Below are 26,120 nucleotides of genomic sequence, written 5' to 3'. Positions count from 1 at the left end.
CTTTGAGATTACCCGCTGCCTCCTCGTAAGCTATTAGATTTGAGAGCCCTTCTGCACACAAAAGAAAAAGATAGGGGGACAAAGGATCCCCTTGCCTCAAGCCTCTTGTGGGGTGAAACAGAGCAATCTCATTTGAGTTGAACCGAATTTTGTACTCCACAGATGTTACAGAAGCCATAATGAGATTAATCCATCTCTCTTCAAAACCCAATCTGCCCAAAATGGCCTTCAAGAAAACCCATTCTACCCGATCGTAGGCCTTATGCATATCAAGTTTTACTGCATAGGTACCTTCTTTCCCCTTCTTCTTCTTCATCGTATGAAGACATTCATAAGCAACAATCACGTTATCAGTTATGATCCGGCCAGGAACGAAAGCACTTTGCGTCTCACTAATGATGTCAGGCAGGAATACCTTTAAGCGTGCTGCAAGCATTTTTGATATCACCTTATAAACAACATTGCATAAACTTATGGGCCTGAACTGAGAAACATTCTCTGAAACATCAACTTTCGGTATCAAGACAACAGTAGTGGTGTTCCAACCTTCTGGGATGATTCCGGTGTTCACCGCTTCCAAGACTTCCTTCACAAGATTGCCTCCCAAAAGATGCCAATTTTTTTTATAAAAAATCGCATGTAAGCCATCGGGCCCTGGCGCCTTTAGATCACCTATGCTGAACAGGGCGCGTTTCACCTCCTCCGTGTAAGGCGCCAAAAGAGCTCCATTCATATAGGGAGTAACACGCGGTGTCACTCTATTAACTACATCCATATTCAAAACATCAACCTCTGAAATGAATAAGTTCTGAAAGTAATGCTCTATGAGGTTTTTCATCGCCTCATTATCCTCCTGCCAACCACCGTTCTCATCCATTAATATCCGGATGTAGTTCCTCTTCTTCCGAGCCGAGGCAAAATTGTTGAAATAATTAGTGTTTCTATCTCCAAACTTCAACCAATTCGCCCTGCATCGTTGCCTTTGGGAGCCGTATTGGAGCATTTTTAAGTCCCGGGACTTTTATGTTACGAGCGGTAGCAAGTTGATTTACCAAATATGAAATTTACTGGATTATTTTTATGAAATTTAATTTACCCGTTAGTCAACACGGTTGCCGTGCCGTCGCGTCGTCATGGCCGTCCGCGTTGACGGAAAGCCCTCTCTGCTTTCGATCTGCTCCCGTTCCCTCCGCGTGGTGTCCGCGTCGCCAAACCAAACCACGTTCTGCTTCGCCCCCTTCCCACCTGTTCCATTCCATCCCCGTCCCCGTGATCGAGCACACAACTCCAATTCCCCAAGTTTAACCCCATGGCAGGCTACCCCCCACCCCCCGGCTCCGGCTACCCCTACGGCGCCGCTGGCGGCTACGGAGCCCCACCGCCCTCCGGCCAGAAGCCCCCCAAAGAAGGCAAGACCTCTTCCTCCTCCGGCCCCGACCCCTACCACGGTGCTCCGCCCCCGCAGCAGCCTTACGGCGGCTACGGAGCCCCGCCGTCCTACGGCCAGAAGCCTCCAAAGGAAGGCAAGACCTCCTACTCCTCCGGCTCCGACCCATACCACGGCGCTCCACCCCCGCAGCAGCCTTACGGCGGGGGCGGTGGAGGCGGAGGCGGCTACGGGCAGCAGCCCTACGGCGCCCAGCCGCCTTCGTCCGCTGCGCCCTACGGGGGGCCACCCGCCGCGCAGCCCTACGCAGGAGGCGGCGCCGGTGGGTACGGGAGCCCGTTCGCGGCGCTGGTGCCGTCGACGTTCCCGCCGGGGACGGACCCGAACGTGGTGGCGTGCTTCCAGGCCGCGGACCGCGACGGCAGCGGGATGATCGACGACAAGGAGCTGCAGTCCGCGCTCTCTGGGTTCAGCAGCCAGAGCTTCAGCCTCCGCACCGTCCACCTCCTCATGTACCTCTTCACCAACACCAACGTCCGCAAGATCGGTAAGTCCTCCTCCCTCCCTCCTCCATAAGTCGTATCTCTCAAGTCTTATTCACAATCGCTCTAGGATCAATGGGGGGTCCATTGCGTCATTGTCTTTGACTCTTGGCTTCCAGGAGGCAATCATGCGTCTCCCTGGTCCACTGCGCCGCGTCTCGGCATGCACACGGCTTAGTGTTGATGTTCCTCTGGTCTTTGTAGCACGCGACGTGAGGGCACTTAGTGGTGAATTGTTTGAGCCAGAGTTCACAAATGAACCCTTTTCATTTCTGGGGAAGGATCCCGAGGAAGGCGCGCAATTTTTTAGTTCAGCTTTACTGTATTTCAGACTATCAGTCTATGGACTAATGTTAGATACAGCTGGAGCACATGCCAATTCATGTTGGAAAGTATTAAACCCTTACTTAGAACTTCAATAACGTTACTTGCAAAACCCACGAGTTGTTCTCTTGTTATGGACATCTTAGCAAATCACTTGCCACTTCTTTTCTTCCCAATGTGGAAGATTGGATGGTAAGTGTGGATTGCTTTATCAGATCTGCATTTCCTAATACAAGCTATGCACATTTTTTTACTGTCAGTTTAACCTGGTGCATTACGGAAACGTGAGTTTAATTGATGCTTATCCAAGCTTCAAAGTTGGAACTGCTTTGAGTTAGTTCTACTTCTACCAAAGCTTTTTTTCGCAGAAGTTTATCCTTGAAAGCTTGAGATACTTTTCCTGACTGTCCTTCGCCAAAACTGAAGATTGTTTCTGTCGTGATGAAACTATGGTTTGCAGGATAAAACCAACTAGTATGTAAGTTCTTTGTTGGGTAATCTATCACAGTACAAGCATGAATTGATCTTAATCTGCCACACACTTCGCATTTGTAGTGTGCTATGCAGAATTATCTGCCATTTATATTTTGTCTTTATTTGTTTTAAAGTGTGAAGTATACATATAGGGCCTCTTCAATTCATAGGAAAAGTAGAGGACAATCATAGGAATTGGAAATTTTCCTATGGTGATACTGTTCATCCGTTTGATTCAAAGGAATTAACCATAGGAAAAACAGAGGAATTTTTTCTTTGGATTGATTTTTATAGGGAAAACAAAGGGTTTTTTACAATCCACTTAAACCTCTTGTTTACGTTCCTATGCACAAAGAACGAGACAAAGGCCAGAAATAGCATAATATTAACTTCATATTATCTTTTCATATGGTTTGACCTTAATTTGACCGTGCCTTTTAGGATTCCTGTTGTTTTTCCTATTCTTGTGAATCAAACATCCAATTTTGCAGATTCCTGTGTTTCCATATTTCTCTGCTTTACACATGCAATCGTATCCTATTCCTGTATTTTTGAAATCCTTCGAATCAAAAAGGCCCACACTGTTTTCAACATTTGACATTTTCGTCCTCTATACCTTTTTTCTTTAACCTCCTAACTTTAAATACATTACCTTTCATTCTTTCAGGGCCAAAGGAGTTCACTTCTGTGTTTTACAGTCTTCAGAATTGGAGGGTGAGATGCTACAGCAGTACAGCTTCAAGTTCCCTTGCTTCGTTGCGAAGGAATCAATGAACTAACTTATCATTCCTTGTGCTACATTTCCCACGTTTATTGTGCAGGGCATATTTGAGAGGTTTGACCGTGACCGAAGTGGTAGAATTGATGCACCAGAACTGCGTGATGCTCTTCTAGATCTTGGATATTCCGTTTCTCCAACTGTGCTCGACTTGCTTGTTTCCAAATTTGACAAGACTGGGGGCAAGAACAAAGCGGTTGAATATGACAACTTCATTGAGTAAGATTTTTCCTTCAATTTGTTTTAACTTGGCTGATTATTTTTCCCATAGAACTGCTCAAGATTTTGCAGCTTCTACTCTACAGAAACATGGATAGATCAAATTTGTTTAGTTTGTCAAAAAAAAATTATATCAAGATCAGAATTGGCCAAAAAAAAAAGTGTTTGCTTATAAAGCTTACAGTAGCACAATCTGATAATATTTTGCAGTTTCAGTATTATGTGCTAATGGGAAATTAGAAATCGTGTATCGCTATGGCGCTCTCATGGAGCAATTGTGCATAGCTAGTTGATATTTGTACTACATCATTTAGTGTTACTGCTAATCGGTTTTTTCCACTTATGAATAAGATGCCCTGTCCAATTTGTGAAAGATCAAATGAAAAAATGGTCAGTCATTGAAATTTCCACTTCATTTTTCTGATGCAAAGCCTTATGCTTCATACTGCTGAGGAATAATCTGAATCCATTCAGTTCCATTTTGAGCTGCAGTATAACATTCCTGACTGTTTGCTCTTTCTGTATGCAGATGCTGCCTCACAGTGAAGGTAATTTCACCAAATAAACATCTGTATGTTGTTCCATTTCACGGTGTTCATTTGGCTGAATTACCTTTATAATTTGGCTGAATTACCTTTGCAGGGCCTGACCGAGAAGTTCAAGGAGAAGGACACGGCGTACTCGGGGTCTGCGACTTTCGGTTACGAGGCGTTCATGCTGACGGTGCTCCCTTTCCTCATCGCATGATGGCGCTGCAGTGCTTCAGGGCTGACCTTGATCTGAGCGTAGCTATCGTCCCAGCTGTATCGAAACGGTTGCTAGAGTTGTTTTGCCACTAGCTCTGTTACCGGCTGTATAATACTGGCACTTTGTGTTGTTATTAGTACGTACTGCTTTGCTGACCGGACAAGCCATTTGGAGGATTCGAACAAGTTATGGTATACTACTCTAGTAGAGCTTATCTGTTCATCGATGCATTGGAACTCTGATGAAAAGCGGTGCACTAGCCCATCCTCAGTTAACTCAACCCCTCACCGGAGGAGCTAGTCCTCAATTACCTCAACCCCTGGATCGCTGACCAGCCGCCGGGCGAGCTCGACGACGCTGACGGAGAGACCTTCGATGTTTTCATGTCCTCGTGATCCGGAAAATAATTTGGACGGCTGATCGTCTCGCCAAACTGAATCTTCCACACAACCACAAATGCGTATTAGGTTTTCCTCCCCACCCCTTGACGGCTAGGCCAAACTCTTCCCTCTAAACTTCACCAATGAGTCTGTGGATTCACTTTCCCTCTGTCTGCCAGTAGCAGGAAGGAGGATACAGGTGCCTCTGCCTGGTTAGTAGTCTAGGTTAGTCTTTTTCCGGTCCTAGCAGGTGCAGCGCTCGGACGAACGACGACGCTTCTTCTTCAAGTTTGTTTTCTGGATTTGATCCTTCTCGAGTTCGTCCAGACGGAGCTCCAACATAGATTCTAGTTGTCTTCTTTGGGCGGTGAGGTTAGGTTTATTATTGTGTGGTGAGATTTGATATCAGGTGCTTCTGGTTAATTCAAGGGTTCAACAGCGACGACTGCGACTCGAGATGTTGTTCCTTAGAGGCATGTGCATGGAGGCTTCCCGTTGTCATCAATAAGTACAAGCCGACTCTGATAGAGAGTGGCGAAAGCGGCGCTTTGACGGCTCGTTCTTGGCGGCGATAGTGGTCGTTCGGTGGTCTCGGAATCTCGATATAATTTTATTATATTTGAGATGCTTTGCACTTTTGATGAACTTTGATAATAAATCTAAATCTTTTTCGCAAAATACCCTGACAAATGTGTTTTTTGCTCTATTTGATTCAGAAGATGTTGATCATCGTGTGGGCTGCTCGGTATTCACTATTCTCTAGAGTTCTCACCCGAATTGGACTCCAACAATCTCTCCCACCATTGGCAGCTTTGGCTTCGGCATCTTCACTCCCGTTAATCCACTTTGCCGAGAAAGGATTTTCCCCCGCTTTGTATTACAAAGCAACCAACCGATACAACCAACGATAGGTGTTGGGGCGGAAGCAGCACAGACACGCCCAAAAAAAACGAAAGAGAAAACAAAAGAAACAAACACCGACAATGGTGGATCGACAAAAACGAAAAAGCCTCGCGACCACTACGCCCACCGTAGAACTCCCACCAAGCTCCTAGACTCCGAAGTGTCGGTATCAATCAACACCTCCAAGAAGGGTCGCGACAATGACTACGCTGCTGCCAAGGGTTTCCCCCGGTACTCAACGAGGAGAGAAGAAGGGTAGCCTCTGACGCCCTCCAGGAAGGTCCGGCAGCACCCTCAAGCGCCACCGCGTTGGTGCCGGCCATGGCGACAGGAATTTCTCCCGGTTCCAACCATCACCTCGGGCGCTCCGGAGCCCACCACCAAACCGACCACCACCCCGCGCCAACATGGTCTTAAAGTTTCTCACGCCGTCTCACCACGGCACCACGAAACGAGGTATGCGCACCAAAGAAGAGAAGTCGGGACTAGAAGCAGCAGCACCGTCGGCACGTAGGAGGGCTCAACCTCCACCACCAGCAATGGTAGCCGACCAGACGCAATAGTAGGAGCATACCAGGCCCGTGGGCCCATAGGCCCGGTCGGGCCCTCCTAGGCCCGTAAAGCTCCTGCCTTCATGCTGCAACAGGCACGACGTCGTCGTCGCCGCCCCCGATCCGAGCTGCTCCTCTACCTCACCACGCAGAAGACAACGAAGCCACACCGGGGACCGACCCACTAAGACCCAGATGGGGCCCGCAGGGCCTAGATCTGAGCCCGGGACACATCGTCGGCCACCCCGTGCCACCACGCTGCCTCGCCGCCACCACGTCCGCCACCGGCCACCCCGTCGGGTCACCGAACCGCTGCCTTGTCGAGCGACACCGCCGCCGTCCCTTGCCCCGGGATAGGAGGATGCGCGCGCGGGGAAAGGAGATCCTGCCGCCGCCGGCACCACCCGGGCCGGAGCCCGGGGCACCCGCCGGCAATGACAGGGGAGAGGAGGAGGGAAGAGAGGCCGAGGGCGAAGGCGCGGGAGCCGCCCCGGCCGCCTCCCGGGGAGGCGACGCTAGGGCGGAAAGAGGGAAGGAAAAGGAAGGGCGGGGGAAGGGTGCCCGGATCCAATCCGCACGCCGCCGGATCCCGCCGGAGACGGGCTGGGGAGGTGGCGGCGGCGAGGGTTTCGGGGGTGGGGGGAGCGGATCGCAAGAGCCCGAGGGAGGTTTTCCTCCACCTCCCTGTAATCCACTTTCATCACAGACATCTCCTTCCATCAGTTTTACCAAATTTTCTTTCAAAACTCCCCCCCCCCCGGCATGCAGTGTTTTTCTATTTCCATCATTCTGGACCATTAGGGATCAATTTGTTTGCCTACACATAAAGGAATCAAATTATACGGCTAAAAAAGAATCATATCATAACTTACCATTTCCCTAAAATAATCAGCATTACTAAATCAAACATTTTTCTATCATTTCCTTAAAAAAATCTTGATCTCCCACTACACCATCCACCCCACCTCTCTCCTATGCCCTAACTCCACGCCGCCTCCTCCTCCTATCTCCTATGCCCTAAACCCATGCCGCCGCCTCCTCCTCTTTCTTATGCCCTAACCCCACGCCGCCGCCTCCTCCTCTCTCCTATGCCCTAACCCCATGTCGCCTCCTCTTCTCTCCTATGCCCTAGCCCCATGCCGCCATGGCTTTATGCTGTGCCAGAGGCACCCGCTGCTCACTCATGCTAATGACTAACTCCGTGTGCTCCATTCCCGGGCCTCCTACCACGGCCAGAACGGCATGGCACTGGTCCACGTGCAAGCATTCCTTTGCGTCCTCGATGAGCTCCTCGTGATGCCGCAGTCCTGCCCGCAGCGCCATGCCGCCAAGGATCTCGCCATCGTCGTAGCCAGCTGCATACACAAACTATTCAATTGAGTGCATATTTTGTGAGATAATATCTGATTTTGATTTTGTTTTTCCCTTGTGGATATCAGGATAGAAGAGCAGCTTCATGCGGTCAACGAGCAAGGTGATGTTGTACTGTCTATGTTTGTGTAGTTTGTTTCAGAGAAGTCTGCACTGATTTCTCTTGATATTTGTCTATTTGCAGAGGTATTACTCAAAGGCAAACTTCAGTTAAGATTGATCTAGAATTGGTCCAACAATGCCAACAATGCATAGTTGTATGTCATTTAAGGCAGTCTAAATTTCATATTTCATATCACCCGGGAGTTGTCTGATGTCTCCAAATATGTTGATCTCATGAGGTAATAAATTTTACACATTGTACTTAGCATACTTGGAACCAAAAGTTAAATCATGCATCTGTCCAAAAACTAATTTCAAAGTCATGTTCTCGGTTTCTTTAATTCTAAGCCGCGAGTTTTTTTAGGGGGGGGGGGTATACTATGATATCAACTATCGATAACAAGTAATAATTGTTCACAAGAAAATGCTAATATTGCCCGTAGCAACACACAGGCATTGTCCTAATTAAATGTGATGCGCATAATTGGTTCAGGGCGGGGACTAAATGTGTAGAGCAGTTGTTCTGACCAAGGTCGCTTTGTGCCTGAAGTTTTTATTTCTTTGGGTAGTTCGTGTTTTCATTTCCATAAGAGTGGCTGAGTTTTCATCTTCATAAGAGATAAAAGGCAAGTTCTACAGGACGGCGGTTCGACCCACAATGTTGTATGGCGCTGAGTGTTGGCCGACTAAAATGCGACATGTTCAACAGTTAGGTGTGGCAGAGATGCGTATGTTAAGATGGATGTGTGGCCACACGAGGAAGGATCGAGTTCGGAATGATGATATACGAGATAGAGTTGGGGTAGCACCAATTGAAGAGAAGCTTGTCCAACATCATCTGAGATGGTTTGGGCATATTCAGCACAGGCCTCCAGAAGCTCCAGTGCATAGCGGACGGCTAAAGCGTGCGGAGAATGTTAAGAGAGGGCGGGGTAGACCGAATTTGGCATGGGAGGAGTCCGTTAAGAGAGACATGAAGGATTGGAGTATCACCAAAGAGCTAGCTATGGACAGGGGTGCGTGAAAGTTTTTTTTAGAGAAAGCAAAGCTTTATAACTTAACGGTGCTCGGGCAAATCGCCCAAAACACAAAGCGCCACCCGGGGCAGTACATCAGAGTCCCACATCATACACTCATTTGGTAAGTAGTCTCGCCCTACCTGAGCAAGTTCATGCGCTACAGAATTAACTTCGCGACGACACACGAGCACCTGTTGTCTAGAAAACCACATCTTAAGTTGGAACTTAGAGTCTTCGATGAGAGCCGCATACGGGGAGGAGTCCACCCTGCCTAGATCGAGAGCTTCTTGTAGGAGTTTGGAGTCCGTTTCAAACACCACCCGGAGCGCGCCAAGTTCAGCAGCCGTACTAATGGCTTGGGTAACAGCTACCACTTCAGTGCCAAATGGGTCGGCCACCTGCTCAGTTCTGCCCGCCCGAGCCTTGATCATGCCTCTAGAATCATCACGAACCACCACTCCCCAGGTTACTGACTCCTCGCCGGGTCTAAATCCACCGTCCATATTCACCTTCAGAGCGCCAGCAGCTGGTGGGTGCCATTTGAATTGTTCCTTCTTTCTCTCCTTTGCGCTGAATAACTGCAGATATTCCACGGTGTTGGACAGCACACGACGGGTTAGCTCAACAGAGGGCACTGCCAATTCTCCTTCCCTCACCTTGTTCCGGTACTTCCACCAATGCCACCACATGGTGAGTATATGCACCCGCTTATTCTCGCAAAGCCCCCAAAGGTAATCAAGCATGACATGCACGGACGTTATTTCTTCAAGGTCTTGCCTTTCCTTCTCCAGCCCAAGTGCTCGCCACACAACTTTCACTGACTTGCATTTGATGAAAAGGTGCGCCCCATCCTCGTCCGCACAGCCGCAGAACAAGCATTTTGTGCTCTCAATCTTCATTCCTCTTCTTACTAGGTTTGTGCGGAACGCCAAAGACTCATGCTTCAGACGCCAAGTGAACATTTGGATCTTCCGTGGGCATGGGAGTTTCCATATGCGCTTCCAAGCCGGATCCACACAGTCATATAGATTGCCGGCTACCGCAGTGCTGCTCCCAGCATTTTCCCCGGCTGTTTACCTTGCCGAGCTGAACCTGAAGCTTGTAGGCATTGCGGACAGAGTGATGTCCCTTGTTGTCATAGTGCCATGCCGTAAAGTCACTCACCCCTTCCCGCAGGGGGATTTGCAGGATATGACGAGCATCATCCGGCCAGAAGGAGTCGTTCACAAGCTGTACATCCCAAGATCCAGTGACTGGGCAAATGAGCTCATTAACATGGGTGAGGATATTCTGTCCTCATGGGGTAATAACTTGCCTCGACCATGCCCTTGGGATCCATGGGTCCAACCAGATCTTTACTTGCATACCATCACCAATGCGCCATATATATCCTTGTTTAACCAAGTCAAGTCCATGCAAAATGCTTCTCCATGAGTAGGAAATACCCTCCCGAGCCTCTGCCTCCAAGATGGTGCAATTTGGAAAATAGCGCGCTTTTAGAGTACGTGCACAGAGGTTGTCCGGGTTTTGCAGAAGACGCCACCCTTGTCTGGAGAGCATTGCGATGTTGAAGTCATGCATGTTCCTAAACCCCAGCCCGCCCAAAGCCTTGGGTTTACTTAGGGTTTCCCAACTGATCCAGTGCATGGTCGTCTCTTTATCTTGTTGGCTCCACCAAAACCTGTTGATAAGCGTGTCCAGCTCCTTGCAGAAACCCTTAGTTAGGTCAAAACAAGACATTGCAAAAGTGGGAATGGCCTGCCCGACCGCTTTGATCAAGGTTTCCTTGCTGGTTTTTGCTAGCAACCTCTCCTGCCAACCATGCATTCTTCCACACAGGTTTTCTTGATATATCCGAACACTTTGCGTCTAGATCTGCCCACCTGCACGGGTAAGCCCAGATATCTTTCATTCCAGTTTTCACTCACTATGCCTAGAGCCGCCTTCACCTCGTTCTTGGTCTGCATTGGAGTGTTTTGGGAGAACATGAGCACAGATTTTTCAATGTTAATACACTGCCCTGAACAGTTCTCATAAAGGTCCAAAACCTCCCTAAGCACCCTTGTCTCTCCTTGGTTTGCTTTGATCAAGATCATTGAATCATCAGCAAAGAAGAGATGGGAGATAGACGGTGCTGATTAGCAAATTCGAACCTCAATAATTGTTGAGTGGAACTTCCTTGAATCCATGGTGCGTGAAAGCTTGCTATCCATATGACAGAGCAGGAGTTGGTTGCGAGATCTTATGGGTTTCACCTATAGCCTACCCCAACTTGTTTGGGACTAAAGGCTTTGTTGTTGTTGGGTAGTTCGTGTTTTCCTGTATCCTGAAGACTTCTTCTACTACTCTGTATATAGTAACACATGCAGCTCTCCTGCATATCTGCATGGGCTCAAAAAGAAAAATCTAACCCGAGCAACACGTAAATGGACTGAACCTCAGCTGGATGTGCCATTTGCTGTTATTCTTTTTTTTGAATGTTGGTAGCATCGCTACCAAATTCATTGATTAGAGAGATGAACGGTCGAGCTACAAGCGTACACAAGATGAGTAGACGGCGAGCGAGCTCGACCAAAAGCCGAAAGCAAAGGCAAAGAAGAAAGAAACATGGTTTAACAGGAAGAAAGAAATCAGCCCCGGGTCAAAAGGAATGCCCGCTCCTGCCATGTTCCAGAGCCGTATCTCCTCTCTTGCTTTCTCTATGAAGCGCTCCCTGCCCAAGTATTCTTGCTAAAAAATATGTCTATTCCTTTCGCGCCATATCTCCCATGCCATAAGTTGTATGATGGACAGGGTCCCTTTCTTCCTGTCTTCTCGTGCCTTGCCATGGCATGCTACCAGCCATGCTTTGATGGAGACCAAACCATCCCATGATGCCGGTAGTAGCGCCGGTGTGTGTGTGAGTTGGGCGATCTTCTCCCAGGCATATCTGGACCAGGGACACTCCAGTAGCAGGTGTGTTGGGGTTTCAAGATTCCTTTCGCAGAGAGGGCAAAAATAGTTGTTCTCCCATCCCGACGCAGTAGCGCATCCGCGGTTAATATTTTGCCTAACACGGCCGTCCATAGGAAGAAACGACATTTACCTGGGGCCCATCCTTTCCAAATTAGGTTGTGTCCCTCCGGTGTCACCGATCCTTCGAATTGAAGCAGATAGGCGGACCTAGCTGAATACTCATGGTTTGAGGTGAACCTCCATGCAATCTCATCTGGTTGGTCAGCCAGAAGCACAACCTCGTCCAATTTTCCTGCCAAGTTATAAAGCTCCTGCAACATATCTTCGGTCAGCCCATGTGCAAGGTCGCTGAGCCATGTCTGCCCCGTGAGCGCGTCATGCACCGTTCTGTTTTTCCTTGCCGATGCTGCAAATAGTGCCGGTGCTAGGATTTTTGGGCACTGCCCGTGTAACCAACGGTCTTGCCAGAAGCGGGCCTTCCACCCGTTACCGAGTTTGATCTCGGTTGCCATTGCAAACAACATGCATTCTTTTTCGTCACACGGCAGTAGTGACCGTGCCCAAGGTCGCGGCGGATCCTGCCAGGCCATCCACAACCATCTAAGTCGGAGCGCAGTACCAAATTTCCGTAGGTCCAAAACCCCTAGACCGCCAAGGTTTTTGGGACGACAAATTTGACTCCATCCCACTCGGCATTTGCCGTTGCTGCACGTGCCCTCCCCGCTCCACAACCAGGAGCGACATAATTGTATGAGACGCTTTAGGACCCAAGCAGGCAGTTTGTGCACCGTCATCATGTATATGGCCAAAGTGGTAAGTCCAGATTTTAGAAGGACGAGGCGTCCACTCTTGGCCATCAGCCCACCCTTCCATGTAGCGGTTTCGTTTCCAAATTTTGTCAGGAACGGATCGAAGTCTGCCTTTGTGAGATTTCTTAGGGAAAGTGGCATTCCCAGGTAGGTTACCGGGAAGGACTTGCATGGGATGCGAAAGGGTGCCAGGACAAGTGCTAGATTAACTGCTGCACATCTAATTGGCAAGGCCATGCTCTTGTCCGCATTCACTTTGAGACCTGACACTTGGCCGAAGCATTGAAGAAGCAAGTGGATCATTCGGGCGTCATTTACGTTGGGGTTCATGATCATGGCGACATCATCCGCATAGAAGGAGCAGCGCATTACAGGAGATCGACCAGGCAGCTTGGTGAGCAGGCCACGCGCCGTTGCAAGGCTCAGCATCTTTTGTAGCGGGTCCATTGCCAGGATGAACAGGAACGGGAAGAGCGAATCGCCTTGCCTTAGCCCTTGTCGGTGTTGTATGGCGTCAGTGAGTTGCCCGTTTAAAATCACCCGTGACGTGGATGTCCGGAGCAACATGGCAATCCACTCGCGCCAACGCGCGCCAAAGCCCCACGCCTCGAGCATGTCCAGGATGTAGGGCCAGGAGAGCGAGTCGAAGGCCTTCGCTATATCCAACTTAAGCAGAATTGTAGGCTGCTTCGCTTTGTGTAGCTTTCTGATCGTGCTTTGTATGTACAGGAAGTTCTCCTGTATGCTCCGTTTTTTTATGAAAGCACTTTGACAATGGTCAACTAGGTTAGCTAGTTTAGGGGCTAATCTGGTGGCAAGAATTTGGTGAAGATCTTGATGAGGCTGTGCAATAGCGAGATTGGTAGGAAGTCTTTGAGCGAGTCAGCTGTTTATGCGATTCAAGCCCCGGCTGTCCATGTGATAGAGCTGGTTCAGCGCCTCGAAAAGGTCGGCTTTGATTGTATCCCAACACGATTTGAAGAAACCGCCTGAAAAACCATCAGGTCCTGGCGCTTTTTCGGCAGGGATGTCATCAATCGCCCGCTTAATCTCCTCGAATGAGAAGTCACCCTCCATGTCAGTAAGGTCTACCTGGTCCAGCTCAAGCTCATCCCAATTGAGGGCTGCCGATCTTGGATTCTCCGAGCCGAAGTTGCTGTTATTCTGCGATCAGCTCTGGGTTCTTCTTGGCACTGCAGCCTATGGATACTACTAGACATCAGACACCGATGCTGTTCTTGCCATTTCTAAACTTGATCCACATTACAAGAAATTACGCCTAGACAAACCAAAACTACCTCGAGGTGACCTAACACAGTTCCGAACGAATAGTGATGCGGGTTTCACAGTTCACCGGGTTAAGCAGGTTTGTAGGAAAATCCGACAGTACTTATTACACAATTTGCTGGCGCTAGAACCGAAGCACCACCATACACCTCCTGCGATCAATACCGGCGTTGTCGGTTGCGACTGCTGCTGTTGTTGTCATCTCCCCTTGGGCGCTTTGTACCGGAACCGGACCTACTCGATCCACCACTGCCTCCACCGCCACCGCTGCCACCACTGCCTCCAATTTGCCGTGCCTGTGGCGGAGGAGACGTGAAATGCTGATGTTGCCGCACCTGGGGCGGAGGGGAAGCGAAATGTTGCTGCGCTCCAGGCTGTTGCCTGCCAAAGAGGAATGGAATATGTGTTCAGCATTGGAAACATATCAAACACAACGCTCACATCACTCACGATAGCAGATTTAAAACGACATCCATCAGCACCATTCAACCGAAAATGACCAAGTCTCCGTGTGCTGTAAAATGGAAAGAGGCCATAGCTAGGCAAACGGAATTTTCTCTACCCATCGTGTGCCAAGAAAGAGGTATATTCTGTGCTATCCCCTGCATATCTTTGTTACTACGTTTAATGTGTACTGGATAGTTAAATGTAAAGAATGCATGTATGTACAAACAGGAGAGCACCTTAATAACAGCAGTCTGATGCAATAGGGAGTCATCTACTCCCAACAGCAGCTAATAAGAGTATCTTATCGGGTTTTCAGGAAAATAGATGGCGGTACTTACACAACATATACAAGACGGCCATCAGGTAGAAGCATTGGAACCATTGCTGCACCTGGAGGAGCTCCTGGAGCATAGAGCAGAGGCTGCAAAAGTTCCAACACATGACATTTAGCAAGTTTTACCCTTCCTTGTATGTATGTATGTATGTATTACCAATTTACCACATGAAGCAGGCATCAGGAGATGTGATATACCTGTCCACCATAAGCAGGAGGTGCACCATAAGCAGGAGGGGCACTATAAGCAGGAGGCGCACCATAAGGATCTGGCCGTGGCATACCATATCCAAGCGGAGCATGCAGCAACGGACCTCCTTTGGCAGTAGGCAATGATACTGTATCGTCTTTTTTATCAGCAGGAGGTTTTGCGAGTGAGCAGTCCAGGAGCTGACCTGTTAAAGAAATATTTATTACCTTAAATGCACCAAACATAACAAACAAGACATAGAAGAAAATATTTATTACAGCATTCCAACACAAGAAGAAAGCTCACCGTCAAGCTCATATTTCTCTGTGCTCTTCACAGCCTTCATGGCCATGTGGCGGTCTTTAAAGTGAACAAAACCATACCTATTATCATGACCATCTTTTGAAGGGGGGAGAACAATTTTTATGATTTCACCATGGCGCTCAAACAGCTTTTTCAGCTGCCCTTGAGTAACATTCTTGGGCAGGTTTTTGACATATACAGATTTGACCTAGAACCACGAAATTGGAAGTTCATATAAGATATCAATGACAATTTAACAAGAAAAAAAGGGTATCATTTGTCCGTCAGATGTTTCAGGAACCTGTGAAGTAGAGCCTGTAGAGGCAGAATCGCCATTCTTAGGATCTGCCCAGCTGACAGTAGGAGCATTTGTATCTAGTTTGAAATTTGGTGCAGTCATCTTCTGCCTTGAATACTCAGCGCATGCATTATTATAGTATTCAACGAAACCATAACCCCGATTGCGATCTGTACGTGGATCCTATAAAAACAGAATATCTTTTATAAGGGTAAAAAGCAGATTTGTGGGGGTGCACGGTATAGTTGTGGAACTATTCAAGTTATGATTATCAAAATCTTTACCTTAATCAGATCAACTTTTAATACTCCAGGACCAACTTCTTCCACTGCTTTTTTAAAATCATCGAATGACCAACTGTGAGGTATATTTCCAACAAATAGCTTGTTCTTAGCCTGGGAGGAAGAAACTCTTAGCTTCTTTCCCTGTTATGAGAAGCACATGACAAAGTTAAGTTAGCATAATAATTCAAAATGAAAAGGCTTTCAGGTGCAACTGGAACCGATATGTATGCGCCACACTATATGGAGTCTTAAAATATCAGTATAATCATGGTTAGTCATCGACAACACTGTAATTTAAAATGAATAAAAAATTGCAATCAACAGCAAGGTATCGCACTTTAAACTTACTTTTTAACAAAACAATACACTTAGTTTTCAAGTGTACAAGAGCTTGTACTCTGGAGTACAGAAGTTAAAGAGTTTTTCATTCTTTTTAACAAGACTGTATTCACACCTGGCTATCAGGGGAGGCATGGAGTACATAAGATAAGCGTGTAATTGTTTAAGCTTGCAATGTACTATGCCAATATCCATCTCTACTACTTATAAAAACATCAATTGCAACTTTTTTAAACCCACCAATATTAGTGTACACAAGAGATCCACCACCCTCTGATCTAATTTATACTTAACTAAATCTAGCAGTCTGTATTACTCTGGTGGTCTGCCACCCAATCGAATGGCCAAGATTCAATGTTCTGCCACAGCCCCACGCACGTCCAGCCCAGATCACTTTCCTCACACAATCCTCTCCTAATTAATAGCATGCCCGATATCCATGCTAGCGCTATCAAATAATTATATCTTAGCTAATGTTGACGTGCAATTAAGATCTTATCAAATACTCCCTCTGTCCCATAATATAAGAGCGTTTTTGACACGTGTCAAAAACACTCTTATATTATGGGACGGAGGGAGTAGAATATTAGTATGCAATGCAATTAATATATTGCCTAATATTAATGTGCATTGCAGGCACACGATTACAGATGAACACAAAGACTTGAGTGCATAAATAGGGGTATAGTAAGATTCATTGACATGAGAACATGAGTCAACTTTAATGATCAACAGAAACAAACCTTGAAAGTTGCCTTGTTCAATTTCTCGATGGCCTTCAAAGCCAGGTCATTAGTTCTGAAAGTAACAAAAGCATATCCCCTACTATCCTTCTTGCTCAGCATTATTCTAACCTGCAGGAAAAAAGAGAATATGAATGCAGAAAAAACACATTGAAATGCTAACCCTAAGAGAGTGGACGGTACTCACTTCCACAACTTCGCCAACTGGCTCGCATAGTTTCTTGAGATCGTCAGAAGATGCATCGCTGGAGATGCCCCCAAAATATACTTCAGATCCATGAGGAGGAAGAGCAAGAAGTTCGGCATGCTTCTCTTTATCGCTCCCATCTTTGGCACCATCCTGCTGAGGAAGAGGGACAACTTCCGATTTACTGTCACTGTCATGACTAGCATCAATTTCATCAAGAACTTCTCTTTCTTCAGGGTCTTCCTCCTCCTCTACCTCCTCCACTTCCTCCTCCTCCTCCTCCTCCTCCTCCACCACCTCCTCCTCTACCTCCTCCTCAATTTCTTCATACTCAATTTCTTCCTCTTCTACCTCTTCCTCTTCATTATCATCAAACTCCAAGCACTCTTTTGGTTCAGCATCTTCTGTCCGTCTAGGCATCTTGAAGAGCTCAAAGTTCCAAGGCAACTTTGGAAAGAGCAGAGGAGGCAAAAATATCGGGAGAGCAAATTGAGGACATGTGGATAGGACGAAAAACAACAGAAACAACTAGAACAATTGGTATGCAATGATATCAAATTGGATGTAGCCATAGGTGCCAAACTGGATGGCATGGAACTGCTTAAGGGACAAACGAAGAAATTGCGTATGCTCAGGATGATACAGGGAGGTTCTCAAGAACACGGTCCCGAACAAGCACAGAGAAGAAAACAAGAGTATACAAACGATGGTCAAGGCGATGCACTTGGAAGTGTAACCAAGGACGGGCTGATGGCTTAATTGAAAGATGCCAACAATCCATGAAATGGATGGAAGGAAAAGAAAAAAAGACAGGGAAAAAAAGCACAATGAGAAGTGGATAACAATGTGTATATATATAATACTAGCATATAGGGTAAACCAAACTCAAGTAAATATAGCATGGAGCTAGTTAAGAATCTGACTAGTTAAAAGAATACAATTTTTTTTAACGTAATTCTTCTACAGAGATTAATTAGTTCTGCAAATGATTGGAGAAAAGCATGTCGGGGCACACTACCGCGGGATATGCTAGGATGCCCATAGCAAGTAAAGCGACTGGCCATACATACAGATTGGATAAAGCAATCGGCGAAAAAGGACACATCCTTTTCGCCCAGGTTCATGCCACTAGGGCCGCTGCCCAAGCCGGAGAAACACCCAAGCCTTTTACCAGTTGAATCGACGCAACAGGGGGAATTCACGAGGTGCTCCTAACCACAGTTGCCGCAGCAAAGAACCAAATCGCGACCGAATCGGAGCCCGGAACAAAGCTAGCGCGACGGACTTGCGAGAGAAGACGCGAGGAACTGGAGCAATAGACAGATCTTGGCGAGTTTACCTTTGGCTTGTCAGCGGCGGGAATCTGGCGGGGGCTGGACCGGTGGGGGTGGAGCGGCCGGCGAAGGGGGAGAAGATCAGCTTAGCCCTAGCTAGAGGAGGAAGAAGAGCCGGGCGAGGTCGCGGCTCATTTAGAGAGCAACTTGCAGTCTAGCCCTCACTCTTTTCCGCCGTCACACTCTCATCCCTGAGATTTGCCGAGCCGTCCGATCCTGCGCTGACCGAGCGAGCACCGTTGATCTGCCTGCCTCCGGAGAGCCACGGGCCTAGCTACGTGGGCCAACGCTTGGGTCCGGTTGTCATGCCGGCCCGCTTTGAGGCCCATCCCAGGTGGTTTTCTTCCTCCGGCCGCCCACCCTCTCCCGCGAGCGCCGCCGTCTCTCTCCATCCATCCATCCACTCTCCCAGCCAAATCGAGCCGAGCCAAGCCGCCGCCTGAGCTGAGAGGCAGGAATGGGGTGGAAGGCCGCGGAGAAGCTCATCAGGCACTGGAAGATCCTCCGCGGCGACAACGTGCGCGGCATCTCCGTCCCCTCCACACCCCCGCTAGCTCCGGTTGCTCTCGGGAGATCTCTGACTGAAATCTCTTCTTCCTTTTTCTCTGTGATGAAATTGGCGCCAGGTGATGATCATAAGGGGCAAGGACAAGGGGGAGAGCGGGCTGATCAAGCGGGTCATCCGGTCGCAGAATCGCGTCATCGTCGAGGGCAAGAATCTGGTAATATAATCGTATGCACTCTTCCTTGCTCGCTTTCTCTTGTCAGCTATTGCTTAGGATTCGGTGCTACTGTTTGGTGTCATGGGAGTATCAATTTGCGTATCTGTGACTAGCTGTATGCAATGTGATACGTGCTCTCAGTGCTGCACTACAGGTGTTTGTCGAAATTCCCAGTCCACTGAAAGTGAATGGGCAACCTGGCTGCGTTAATTCCGCGTGCTAATTCTTCAGGGATACTGCCCAGGCTAGTTTGTAGCTGCTATGCTGCGCCTGCACAGATGTTATTTGGTGATTACTGCAACAGAGGATTTTTTTCCCCTTCAGTTATCATGGATGATGAGATTAAACAATGGTGCCCAGGAGGAAAATTCCCACTGGGATATCATCTGTAAGAATATAAATCTGTAAAGTAAATGAGAATCTAACTCTTCCCACCGCATACCGTGCATCCATCATAACATAAGAATACCTGAAATACGAAACGAGCACATATACTAGTAGGATGTTTGCCTGAGTGCATCATTATATATATGGAGGTCGGCTTTTTGGTCAAATCTTGGAGAGCTCAAGCAATACAAGTGTCACTTAAGGCGTGTTTGAAAGGCTGGAGGTGTTAGGCCTAATCCATTAAAATGGTAGGGAAAGGGGACCAAAACAACCCTGGCAGGATCTGTTGCAGCGTTGTGCGTGTCTATCTGCGTTTGAGCGGTTAGCATATCCCGTTTTGGGTATGTCTGCGTCTACCAAGTCGTTACTGTGCTATACATACTTATACTACAATGTCCCTCACTCTGTTGTTTGTTTACTTTTAGTTAATTGTCAAACTCACAATGAGATGCCTTAAAAAACTGATAATAAGACCATGCAATGGTTTGCTGGATTTGTACATGTCCTAAGCCCATAACAAACAAATGCTGAATGACTCAGTTGGATAAAAGCAGCTTGATTTGAACATGGTGAGGAAGTGACTGTAGTGAATATTGAACAGGAACTGTGAACTGCACAATGTTTGTCTTTCTACATCTTTGTATATCTACTGTAAGATGTTGCATGTTTATGGGGGATACTGGGTAACAGGACAATTGCAACGTTTATGTGTTTCTCTTGTAATGAAAAATCACTTAGTAATTTGTATGCTGACATATTTTCAGGTTAAGAAACATATTAAGCAAGGGGAAGGACAAACAGGCGGGATCTTCTCAATTGAAGCTCCACTTCATGTTTCAAATGTACAAGTAATTGATCCAGTCACCGGGTATGATACTTTTGGCCATCTTTTGATACCGTTATTCTCTAGAGATACAGTTTTTATTTGTCTACATACTAAAAATATATTTGTCAACATTCTGACTGCAGGAAACCATGCAAGACTACATACAAGTATTTGCCAGATGGGACGAAAGTAAGGGTCTCTAGAGGAATGTATGCGTCTGGTGCTGTCATACCTCGGCCAGAAATTTTGAAGGAGAGAAAAAAACCGAGACCCACATCTCGTATGTTCCGTAAACAGATCCTTTTTGCTCATTATTAGTTGCTTTTGAAGTGCATAATTATACTGTTCAGAGAAGAATTAACTGGCTTGTTATCCTGCAATTGTTTGTGAACATCTGAATTTTTCATGATGCCTGGATTATAATTGAGCTAACACTAATCTGACCTCCATCTAAAATTAGGAGAGCAAGCCAATCTCAACTTAATACAACTTATTTTTTTCATAATTTTGTCTCGTGTTGCTGCATTCTGCGATAGTCATGCTACTATAGGTGTTTCTGCTAATGATGTTTGGCTTGTTTGCTGCATTCTACTCCCTCCGTCCCATAATATAAGAATGTTTTTGACATTAGTGTCATAAACGTTCTTATATTATGGGACGGAGGGAGTACATATTAGAAAGACTTTCACAGGCATGATAAAATTAGTTAAGCAATAGTAAAATGCGCAGAATAAATTCTGATGCTTCATGCTGTCCTTGACAACGGTTGGACTGAGGGCAATCTGTGTATGGTATGGATAAGAGAAAGAATAAGTAGGTTTAATGAATAACAAACGAAGCGCCATAGAAATTTCCTGTACTTATGTGTAGGGGGGATCTACCCACTAGCTGGCATGCAAATGAATTGCGTCGCTATATGAGCATCTGCTCTGCTCTATGAATACCACGTCTATTTTGTAATTGGACTAATTTTCTTTGACTGATGCAGATGGCCCAAAGGACACACCAATTGAGCATGTGCTGGAGAAGACCTATGATGCCAAAGCTGGAATTGGTATGCCTGATCTATGAGAGGAGACGTCCACTGCTGGGAGTGAAAGAGAAAGGGTTGGGCATATTTGTGATCTATCCATCCTAGTTAAGATAGTAGGAACTCTGTGGTTATTATGTCAGGAGGCACTCAACATTTGTTCACGAATAAAACTAGCCAGCATCTCCTGCGTTTCCAGAAATCTGTCCCTGAAGACCCTCTGAATGTTGTGCATCTTGTTTGTCGTTTGATTGTATGAATGAGGCCCCAAGAAAGTACGGACCAGGCTGCTGGTTCACCAAGAACAGTTCTTGAGTTTTACTGTAATTTCCTTGCATTCCAGCATGTGTTCTGAAGTTAACTGAATGTGCGAGAGCAAAAAAAGTGAGAAAGTCTATCATTTGTGACGTCTGTTTCAGTTGTTGCATTGTGCTGAAACAAATCCCAGCTACTCATCACAGGAGTGAGGAGTTTATATTTCTCTATGGAAGGTAGAATGGCTATACACTGTCAATGATGAAATCATCCAGGTCCTATGAAATTATGGTCATTGAAAGTACATGGACTTATATTCGCAAAAAAAAAGTACACAGAATTAGACCTAAGATAAGGCCGTGAGCATCAGATTGCAAAGAAGCTCTGTTAATCATAACACAAACTCTTAACCATAAGTAAACATGAAAGGAATGCATTTAGTAGCACTCTGAACCCACTTGAAGAAAAAAATTCTATGCATATATTTACAGCCGTGATAAAACACAGTATGTATTCATTTCCACAAGAATTTGGACACACATCCACAATCCTACTCCCTCCGTTCCCGTAATGCAAGATATTTTCCAAGCTATTAGGTAGTACTCCCTCTGTAAAGAAATATAAGAGCGCTTCACCCTTGTCGTCGAATTTGCTGAGCACATCAAATACTTCTTTTGCTAGAAATAATCTGGTTTATGCCCAACGAAGAACAGTACGTAGTAAATAAATCCGACAAAACAGGGGACGAACAAGGATGAGCAGAGAGGGTAGTGCCAAAAATGAAAGGAGCAAAATGGGTAATAAACAAGGACGAACAAAAAATATAGTTTTTATGTCGTGCCACCCAGCCACCCACTCTCCAGCTTTTATACTACCAAGCTAGGAGCCACGTACGACAGTATATATGTTTACAAGCTTCAGTCTCGGACTGTTACAGTGAAGAGTATGCCAACTAACGGAAAAATCCTAGCTACTCATCACAGGACAGGAGTGAAGCATTCTACGAGTACTAGTGACCTCGCATGCCGATGATGCCTTCTTCTTCATCGCAGGCAGCTCTTCAAACCGTATCCATCACCACAAGGTGCTCATGTGCTCCTCCTCATCGCCATCTTTTTCGATGGCCTTGCCTTGTACGTCTTCCGTCTCCTCTGGTGCTGTTTCAAGCTCTTCATCCAAAAACCTCGCGAAGTCGTCCTCCTCATCTCCATCTTGTTGGTCGGCCTTGCCTTCTACGTCTTCTGTCTCCTCTGGCGCTATTTCAAGCTCGTCACCCAAGAACCTCGCGAAGTCGTCGTCGCCCTCCTCCTGCTCCTCCTCCTTATCGCCATCTTTTTGCATGATCTTGCCGTCTACGTCTTCCGTCTCCTCTGGTGCTACTTCAAGCACGTCATCCAAAAACCTCGCAAACTCCTCCTCATCGCCATCTTGTTGGATGATCTTGCCGTCTACATCTTGCGCCTTCTCTGGCAACACCTCGTCCGTGTCCTCGTTGCAGGCCTTTTGTTGGATCGTCCTCGTGTGGCCTTCTTGCCTGATCGTGCTCTGGCCCTCCTTGTCCTTGGTCGCCTGGCGCTGAGGCAGCGGCGCCGACAGGAAATTCGGCTGCTGCGGCGGCAACCAGGACGGTCGCTTTGCCGGCTCCCACGATAGGATGGATTGTCTAGGTGGTGCTGCGGACGCCGGCTTCACCGCCGGAGCGAGAGCAGCAGCACGCATCCGCTTGGGTTGCGGCGGCTCGGCAATGGGAGGCGCCGGCCTCTTTGCCGCCTGCTGCGTGGTCATCGGCGCAGGAACCGTGACGCGACCTTGCTGTTGTTGCCCCGACGAAAGAGCAAGGCCGCGCGGTGTCGCTGGCTTCGTCATCACCTGCTGCGGTCGTGCTTGTGGACGCGGCGCGGCCATGATGGCGGGTTCTTCAACTCGAAGACGATGATCTCCTGTTGCAGCCTGTTGGCGCGCGACGTATCCTGGCTTCGGACTGGCAGTGGCAGAGGACCACATGGGGCTCTGCCGGTCAGCAACTTGTGGCGCTGGCTTCCTCATCCCGGCCTGCGCCTGCGTCTGCGTGGTCGCGGGAGGCACAGCAACCTGTTCTTGTGGACGCCGCGGCAGCTGCTGCTGCTGCTGCGGGGGTCCTTGAATTCCACGGACGCCGCGGCAGATGCTACGCTGATGAGGCATGAGGTGATCCGCGGCAGCAGATTGTTGAAGCGCGACGGATCCCGGCTTGGCGTTGGGCGAGACGTAGAGCCTGCACAGGACGCGCTCCTCCTTGCCGTCATGGAGGAGGGCGTATTCGTCGAATCCGCGGCAGTGATACTCGTCCATGAGCCACTCGGACTTGCCGCTCTGGCCCTTGTACTCGTAGCGAAGTTTCTCGTGGTATCCGATCGTCTCGTCGGCGCTGTTCTTGACCTCCGTCTTGTCACTCGTGACCCACCTGCCGGCGCCCGCGGTGCGCTTCATCCTGAAGCCCGACCCGGCTTTCTGACGCCTGCAGGTGGTGAAGAAGAACCGGTGGTGGGTGTTGGGAAGGCGGGGCCACACGGCGGCGAGATCCTTTGGCTCGGACTTGTAAACCTCCGCTTCATGGATGATTACGGCGGTGTCAGGCAGCGGCTGGCGGAGGAGCCATGGCACGAGGTACACAGCAATGGCCTCCTCGCCCTTCGGGTTGAAGCGCATCCCGAAGCATAGCGCACGGTAGGGGTCGGTGATTGTTGTCGGCGTCGCCGTGCTCCTGACTGACTTGAGAGGTTTCGCCGGTGGGCTGGGCGATGAGCGATTTGTAGGAAGGTAGGTCAGCTCGGGGCGGGCGTATGGGAAGGCGGGTGGTGACTACTTATACTAGTATGGGGGTCCGTGGTGTATATGAAAACGAACTACTTTGATTTGTTCCGTGGTGATTCACGATTCCGATTCCAGTCCGACACAAGTGCTGATTTGACAAAGCACAAGAACGTAACACTTTTTCCTTCATATGGATGTGGTAAAACCAGTGGGAAAAAAAACGCGCGTCGGTAATAGCACGCTATAGATTTTATAAAAATGTCTTACTAAATAAATCAGTGTATAGTATTTTGCTAATAGCACGCGATAACAAGGTATAGCATGCTAATAGCGTATTTTAAAGACTACACTATTTTGTCATAGCATGCTATTTTTTTCAATGGCTAAAACTCAGCTAGTTGGGTGAGCTTTAGTATCGTCTCATACTCTCATTCACGCCCATTACCGTCCAATTATGCCTTGTTTGTTTCAGATTTATAAGGCAGATTTTGATAGGATTAATCTGAAGCTGAAACAAACAGCTAAAACATGTTGCTCTACCAGCCTGCAACGCCGATCCTACCTACAGGCCGGTAGAGCGACGTTGCGCGGCCAATTTATCTGTTTGTGTATCTGTTTGTTGCATTATAGGCCCACAAGTACAGATCGATCTCTTGCCCGTGTGGGTCGGATAGAGTGCATGTATGTCATCCATGTGCGAGCCGCTGGTTTTAGAAGTTTTTTTTATTACTGCTTTATTCCGGTTTCCTTCCCTTTTCTATTTTCTCTTTTTCTATTTCGGATTTGCTCAAACTCAGATAGGTGAATTATAATTTTGTCTCGTTCACTGCTTCCCATCCGATCTACTTGCGTCGCAATTCGTGTTTTTTGCAACTCAAGAGCCCGTCGCGGCACTTTTTTGTTTTTCTCTGCTACCCATTTTTCTGTTTCGTTTTTCGTAGTCTTTTCTGCGGCCCATCTCAGCTCGTTGTCGTTCTGTTGGAGGGTAGCCGCATCAACGGGGTATTCCGTCTCCTTGGTGTTTGTCTCTCGGCGGCTGAGAGAGTGAGAAGAGAAAGGAGCGACCAAAAGAAGAGACGTCATATTGTCGTTTATCATTTCGCGCCCCATTGTTTAATTTGGTGGGCCATTTCTCTTTCTTCTTTGGTTTCTATCGGGCAAGAGTGTCGTTTTTTCTGCTATATCACCTGAACCTTTTATAGAGAGAGAGAGAGAGAGAGAGAGAGAGAGCAAGGATAGTTTGGAGTTATTCATGAGAGAAGAGAGCGGTGTCTACCCAGTCTTTTTTCCCTTTTTCTTTTTTCTCTTTTATTTTGTTCTTCTCATTTCCCATAGAGCTCGACTCGGTGTGGCAATGGACTCTAGAGCTCTCACGGAGGTGGAATTTGAGCTGCGCAGGATTCTAAAGAGAAAACTAATGGGTCTGTGCTCGCTGCAGAGATTGATCGCTCGCTAGCGATCCAGGGTCCTGCAACTGAAGGAGGGGGAGGCCAGTACAGCCTTCTTCCAACGACAGGTTAGGCATCAACAGAGGAAAAATCTGATCCTATCCCTCACCTCGGATGGCCATGTACACACAGGACAGGACAACAACAGCGGTAGATGCATACTATGGGAAACTTTTGGGGACAGCCACGGAGAGGAGCTGCACTCTCAACTTAGATGTGTTGGGACTACTAAGGAGGGACCTGGCGCACCCGGACGCACCATTCTCTGCTCAGGAGCTTGATGTCTGCTAGAACTACGTCGGTATTTCCCCAAAGAGGAAGGGATGATGCAGCACAACAACAGTAGGTATTT

The 26,120-nt window shown here is 47.6% G+C and overlaps 3 protein-coding genes across 3 annotated transcripts; 2 read left to right on the top strand and 1 right to left on the bottom strand.

The window, feature by feature from the left end:
• Window positions 1-1,218: 1,218 nt before the first annotated feature.
• On the top strand, window positions 1,219-4,693 carry LOC119295619 (calcium-binding protein CBP-like). Its single transcript, XM_037574057.1, has 5 exons — window positions 1,219-1,934; window positions 3,395-3,441; window positions 3,549-3,724; window positions 4,254-4,272; window positions 4,367-4,693. The coding sequence occupies exons 1-5, from the start codon at window positions 1,310-1,312 to the stop codon at window positions 4,469-4,471; spliced, it is 972 nt and encodes a 323-aa protein (XP_037429954.1). The 5' UTR covers window positions 1,219-1,309; the 3' UTR covers window positions 4,472-4,693.
• Window positions 4,694-13,780: 9,087 nt separating this feature from the next.
• Window positions 13,781-18,453, bottom strand: LOC119295617 (heterogeneous nuclear ribonucleoprotein Q-like). Its single transcript, XM_037574054.1, has 9 exons — window positions 18,313-18,453; window positions 16,974-17,420; window positions 16,787-16,897; window positions 15,705-15,845; window positions 15,424-15,603; window positions 15,126-15,330; window positions 14,828-15,024; window positions 14,634-14,716; window positions 13,781-14,229 (listed from the first exon to the last, which is right to left on the bottom strand). The coding sequence occupies exons 2-9, from the start codon at window positions 17,391-17,393 to the stop codon at window positions 14,007-14,009; spliced, it is 1,560 nt and encodes a 519-aa protein (XP_037429951.1). The 5' UTR covers window positions 17,394-17,420; window positions 18,313-18,453; the 3' UTR covers window positions 13,781-14,006.
• Window positions 18,454-18,648: 195 nt separating this feature from the next.
• LOC119295618 (50S ribosomal protein L24-like) lies at window positions 18,649-21,633 on the top strand. Its single transcript, XM_037574055.1, has 5 exons — window positions 18,649-18,824; window positions 18,934-19,029; window positions 20,181-20,284; window positions 20,386-20,522; window positions 21,231-21,633. The coding sequence occupies exons 1-5, from the start codon at window positions 18,765-18,767 to the stop codon at window positions 21,311-21,313; spliced, it is 480 nt and encodes a 159-aa protein (XP_037429952.1). The 5' UTR covers window positions 18,649-18,764; the 3' UTR covers window positions 21,314-21,633.
• Window positions 21,634-26,120: the final 4,487 nt, after the last annotated feature.

Source organism: Triticum dicoccoides, chromosome 4B (assembly GCF_002162155.2).
Source record: "Triticum dicoccoides isolate Atlit2015 ecotype Zavitan chromosome 4B, WEW_v2.0, whole genome shotgun sequence".
Classification (NCBI taxonomy): Eukaryota; Viridiplantae; Streptophyta; class Magnoliopsida; order Poales; family Poaceae; genus Triticum; species Triticum dicoccoides.
This window is presented reverse-complemented; position numbering and strand designations above follow the sequence as displayed.